General features: G+C 46.5%; 1 protein-coding gene across 1 annotated transcript in view; it reads left to right on the forward strand.

The window, feature by feature from the left end:
* The window catches only part of HECTD4 (HECT domain containing E3 ubiquitin protein ligase 4), a gene marked incomplete at its 3' end in the record, with an annotated part of 43,777 nt that overhangs the window by 37,611 nt on the left and 401 nt on the right, over nt 1-5,765 (forward strand). Inside the window, exons 48-58 of the mRNA XM_010134547.1 lie at nt 1-26; nt 147-310; nt 544-781; nt 1,225-1,361; nt 1,526-1,652; nt 2,248-2,385; nt 2,518-2,654; nt 2,812-2,972; nt 3,444-3,625; nt 5,002-5,207; nt 5,518-5,648. The exon at nt 1-26 is cut by the window's left edge and continues 2 nt beyond it. Coding sequence (XP_010132849.1) covers nt 1-26; nt 147-310; nt 544-781; nt 1,225-1,361; nt 1,526-1,652; nt 2,248-2,385; nt 2,518-2,654; nt 2,812-2,972; nt 3,444-3,625; nt 5,002-5,207; nt 5,518-5,648 — 1,647 coding nt within the window. The remainder of the gene's footprint in view (nt 27-146; nt 311-543; nt 782-1,224; nt 1,362-1,525; nt 1,653-2,247; nt 2,386-2,517; nt 2,655-2,811; nt 2,973-3,443; nt 3,626-5,001; nt 5,208-5,517; nt 5,649-5,765) is intronic.

The raw sequence follows: 5,765 nt of genomic DNA on the forward strand, positions 1-5,765 counted from the left end.
CAGGCTGGATGTGACTCTTTCTCCTGGTACGTAGGAGCACAGCTAGCGTGCTCGTCCGGTGAATGAGAAGATCCTCCAAGAGTAAGGAAAACAGTGGGTGAGCAAACAGATAAAATCTGTGTTCTTTTGATGATATTTTTCTGCAGGTGACGTAGCGGGGATTGGATGGGAGAGAACAGAAGGAACTCCACCCCCTCCAGGGCAGCCAGCTAAAGGCAGAGTTTATTTCACGTACTGTGGGCAGCGACTTGGGCCCTATCTAGAAGATGTCTCTGGTGGAATGTGGCCAGTTGTCCACATCCAGAAAAAGGCAAGTTTTTAACAGAAATCTTGCAGCTTGAAAAAGGCAAGTTCAAAGTTTGTGTTTAGACGCTTAATGCTTTCTGTGCTGCATCCAGCTGTGTAGCTCACGAAGCTGGGAAAACTGTGGGGCACAGAGATGCGATCGGTTAATCCCTCTGGCTGCGTTTTTTAGAAGAACAAAGAGAAGGATCAATCCAATCCACAACTCATCTTAGTGCTTTTATGTGCATCTCCTTTCAGAACACGAAAGTTCGTGCTAACTTTGGGTCTCGCCAGTTTGCCTATGCTGAAGGACAGGCTCACCGGAACGCAGCGGATCTGTGCATCGACCTCGCCGAAGAAATAAGTGCCAACTTTGAAGCGTTGCCTTTTGCCATGGCTTCCGATAGCGATAACGACGCCGGCACCAGCATAGCTTCTGATCCTGGAACCCACGGGCCCCCGTGTAGAATTGCTGCTGTTGCTACGGCTCAACAACGTAAAGTGATGATTAATGGTTTTTGAAAACTCTTTCAGGAGACATTTCAGTCAGCTGGATGGGCTTTAACCCATCCTGGCCCAGTCCTTAGGTACCGCCTGGGTAAAGCAGTACAACAGGCGTTGTCAGACACATGCTTATTGGGTTTTAGACACGGCAATTAAAAAAAACCTCTTAACTGTGGTCTTCCTTTATATGGATGCACAGATTGTTCTCAGTGCAACTACAATGAGAAACTAGCTTGTCAGGGCTTGGAATAGAGCAAGCTGTTAGAGTTTATTGACGTAGCGTAACCAATTGGCTGGTTCAAGATGCATTACGTTTCCACAGCCTGACTGCAGCCCTGCAGACCATGGGATGGGATGTATCTCCAAAACCTTGTAGGACGTTTCTGCGTGCCTTCCAGATCCGTATGATCTCGTGACTTCACGTTTGTTTTGCAGAGTATGACAGTGACACATCGTGCCACTATAAAATGGAACTGAGCTATGAGAACTTCATCACATCGGGGCCCGATCCTCATCCCCCTCCTATTGCAGATGATGAAAGCGATGATGACGATGACGACGATATTCCCCGGGTGAGGAACGTGGCAAGCTCCGCCTGCTGTGTCTTGTAGTCTAAGCACAGATCTTGTAGCTCAGATTTGCCACACAAGGGTTTTCCCGACTTTCCTTAGGGAACTTACAGCTGTGGTGAACTTCCCTTTTTCCTCCGTGTTCTAAATACCTTTTGTCTTTGCAGGAGGATCACTACGCCCTCTTGGTTAAAGCCTGGGAAACGAAAGTTTTCCCTACCATTAGGAGAAGGTTCCGTAACGAGGCTGAGAGGAAGTCTGGGCTGGATCAGATTAAAGGAGCCTTGCAGTTAGGTATGGCTGTGTTTAGTTCCACACCCGTTGTTTCAGATGGTGTGCAGTAAGTGTGAAGGTAACCTGTGTTTCTTCTATGTTTTACTGTATTCAGGGCTGGAAAATTTAAACTAAAGAAAAAAATTCACTTGCTGTTTTCGTCAAGTGCTTAGAATTGGTTTGGGGTCATGATTTTTCTTTAACACTTAAGCAGGAAAAACTGCTTTAAAAATGGGGCAGAATTTGTTGTGTTGTGGATACACAAATGCTTTGGAATCATAGTTTGGGGAAAAAATTATCTACGTGTGTTTTCTGCCTATGACCATATCAAGGCAAAACTTTTGAGGAACCCTTTAATAAGGGGGGATTTGCAAGTGCCTACAGGTCTGGCAAGATGACCCGTTTGTGGGAAAGTCACAGCAAGAGCAGAGTAAGAATTCTGAGACCTAATGAGCAGCATACGAGCGTGTCTCAGGAAAGTTCCGCTCCCTACCTATAGCCTGTCTGAAGGAATATTTCAGTAATTAGACAGCTCATCTGCTTATGGTGTAAATGAGAATAAGAACTTACTTCAAATGGCTGGGGAAAATAACTCTCGTTCCCTTCTGCCTACCAGGAATGGTTGATATAGCACGGCAAACTGTAGAGTTCCTCTATGAGGAAAACGGTGGCATCCCGAGAGACCTCTACCTGCCTACTATCGAGGACATCAAAGACGAGGCAAACAAATTTACAATCGATAAAGTACGGAAAGGTAAGGACAGCAAAAAGTATCTTGAGGGGAAAATAACAGCCACGGGGCCCTGGTACTTGGGATCTGCTGCTGAAACTGTCAATCCGAGGAAAACGCTGTACTTTAAATACTGTGTCGTTGCTTCCTGTCCAGGGCTCACGGTGGTGACTCGCTCTCCTGACAGCAACAACGTCACCAGTAGTGCTGTTGGAACAGCTTTACCCAAGTTTGCTATTCGTGGGATGCTGAAGACGTTTGGGCTTCATGGTGTTGTCCTGGATGTTGATTCGGTGCGTAAAGACACACCAAGAGTGCTTTTAATGCCTCAGCATCGCCCAGCTGTGAGCAGATGTGAGGTGCACTGAACTGCTCCGAATGCTGACGTGGTGCTCTTTCTGAAGGAAAAAACTGCTGTGTTTATTGACAGTGCTGTCTTCGGTGTTCCAGGTAAATGAGTTGGTACAAGTGGAGACCTATCTCAGAAGCGAAGGGGTTCTGGTGAGGTACTGGTATCCTATTGACATGTTAGAAAGGCCACCGGCCGGTTATAGGAGGACGGCGACCAATGGCTTGGTTACCCTGGATAACACCAACATCCAAATCCACAGGTAACAAACGTAGTTAGGAGGAGTTTGTGTTGTCTGATTTGATCTACAGCTCTTCCCATAGAGCAGCAGGAAGCCTCTGAGTCTTGCTGGAGTTGTTCTTGACAATCTCTTGACAAAGATTCCTGTTTTAATGGGTGGGGGGTTCTGATTTGCTTTATAATGAAGGAAATTAATCATAATTGTCTTGTTGGAAGGATTTTATCAAGCCACATGGAAGTCTCTTGTACTTGCTGCTCCAGCAGGTATATCTTGAAGCTCAGGTTTCTTGTACCACCAGTCAGTTACAATCTAAAAGCTCAAGAACTCTTGACTGGCTTTTGTGACTTCTAATTCAGGTGCTCGTGAGCGTGTAAGAAACGTGGTCAACTAGACCCTTTTGAATGCGTATTTGGATCCAGGGGCAGGCTGCTGGATACGGCTTATTTTAAGAGTGACGAAGCAATTTCGTGTTTTGGTGTTCGTGTTTTCCAGAGAGCTGTTGCGAAGTGAAGCTTCACTCGCCAAGCTGTACTGCCGCATGGCTCTGCTCAACATTTTTGCCCCCAAATCTCCTCATATGTTTACTCGGCTGTTTCATATTCCTGCTATCCGTGACATCACTCTGGAGCACCTGCAGTTGCTCTCCAATCAGCTTCTTGCACCACCTCTTCCCGGTAAACGCTAATTTGTCACAGCTCTTTTATGGTACAATAGTTTTCAAAAGATTTCAAAAGAAACCTAATGAATTTGGTACTTATTAATTAGTTAATGATGGGATTTGGAAAACAAATGTCTCAGTGGACTCCTGACTTTAGTGACAGGGTGATAAATGGAAAATCTTGCGATGACAAATGTTCAGGAGAGTTCAGTGTCCCTCCTAAGACTCCATTCAGCTTCTGTCCCTTCCCCATCGGTGGTGTTCTGTTTACTGGGGGGCGGGGGGACTGTCCGTGCAGGATGCATGTAAGGAATTGAGAGTTCTGTAGCTCGAATCCAGGGTAGTAAAAATGAACACCGGTTGGGTCTCAGCTTTCAAAATTCAACTCTTCTTCATTTCACGAAGTGGTTTGTCCTTTTCCTACTGGAATCACAGATCTGATTAGAGAATGTATGTGCTGATTCATGGAAAAGAGTCTTGGGCTCATTCAAGTGAGTGTTAACAAAGCCAGTTATGGTGACCAAGCTGTTCTGCATGCAAAGAGCTGTGTGTAACGTGGCTGGAGCATAAGGAGGAAGTAGGGAGTGCTAAATACAGGCTGTTAATAATTGAAAGTGATTATTTACCATTGGAAAGAGTCCTGTTCCCTCCTCCAGTTACTTTGAAACCTGGCTACCTCTAACACATGCGGCGTTGTAAAAGATCCCCTTGTAGAGTACAGCACTCCTTTGCATGGCTTTGAGAAGAATTCTACAAGCTTTTCTTAAGTAATTTTTTCCTCTTTAAATTGTGTCTAATTCCTGTCCCACTAATGCATCCCGTTTCCAAACTGGCATTTCAGTGAATCACCCACTCCTTACTGTTTGACCTCTCCCGTTAGCTCCAGAATGGTGGCCATGAGGTGTTGGGGCTTGCAACCCACTTGGGGCCACCCAAAAGCTGCCTTGTTCAGAAATGGGGAAAGCTTGAGGAGAGATAAAGCTGCTTTCACCTCATCTGGGCTGAGTGGGGATGAAAGTGCTTCTGGCTGCTTGTCCTCACTGCCCTTAACAGTAAACTGAAATGTGCCTTCAGATGTGGAACACAGTGAGGAGCTGTGAGCCCCCGCTCGGTGGGTGGCTGGCAGAGCTCCCGAAGGGCCGGCTTAAGGTGGGTGAAGAGCACAGCTGGCACCTAGAGGCCATCCTGTCTGCAACCAGCCTGGTGCAAGCCTGGTCCCTGGTGGATCCTTTCTACTGCGGACCTTTGGGAGAAGGTTTGCAGTCGCTCAGGAGTGAAAATAGAGGCTTGTGGTCTTCCAAGTGTTTTAAAACTATTTCCGCTGTCTGTTTCACAGGCTACATAAACACACTGAAGTGACCTTCCAACTTATCATCTTACTTGTTATTACAGATGGAACAATCAGTTCCAGCTCCATTCTTCTGGCCCAGTCCCTGCAGCACTGCATCCACTCCCAGAACTGCGCTGCCACAGACCTCTTCTACCAGGGCAATTCACAAGCCATCAGAGAGTGGCTTACTGTTGCCATCACTCGGACACTGCATCAGGGAGAGGAGAGTCTGTTAGACCTCACTAAACAGATTTGCTCCTTTCTGCAGGTAAAATACAGAGTGATGTTTTATGAGCAGTGTTGGTTTGCTCTGAGGAGCCCTTGCTTTATGTGAGCCAGACCTCCATAATGCTGTCCTTCAGGCTGAATTGTTTCCCCGGATGGATTGTATTGCTGTTCCGGTCATAGTGAGTGCGCTGGAAACACATGTAGTAGCAGTGCTCTGGGTCATATGAGAATGAGGTGGCCTCACACAATGTCGTTATTTACAATGCTGTATTTTATCTGAATAAAGAAGGGGAGGGTGGTTTGCTACTGGTGCTGCTTGGGGACCTTCATTCTGCAACTGTATTTTACAGACGGCACCAGAACAGTTTCCTGCCGAAGAATTCCCAATTTCAGAATCCAAAGTCAATATGGATGTTAATTTTCCTGGGGCTGCGTTTGTCATTGTGTCCTGTAAGGAAAGTCAGTCTGGATTCCGCAAAGAGTAAGTGACGGAGGGGCCGCGAGGGGCAAAGAGGAAAGATGTGTTGCCGCACCTCTGTGAACCCTGACATGTAGTTGCTCATTTTTTTCTCAGAGACTCCTTTTCTGAGTGGCAGGG

The sequence above is a fragment of the Buceros rhinoceros genome, unplaced genomic scaffold, assembly GCF_000710305.1.
Source record: "Buceros rhinoceros silvestris isolate BGI_N320 unplaced genomic scaffold, ASM71030v1 scaffold9424, whole genome shotgun sequence".
Taxonomy (NCBI): domain Eukaryota; kingdom Metazoa; phylum Chordata; class Aves; order Bucerotiformes; family Bucerotidae; genus Buceros; species Buceros rhinoceros.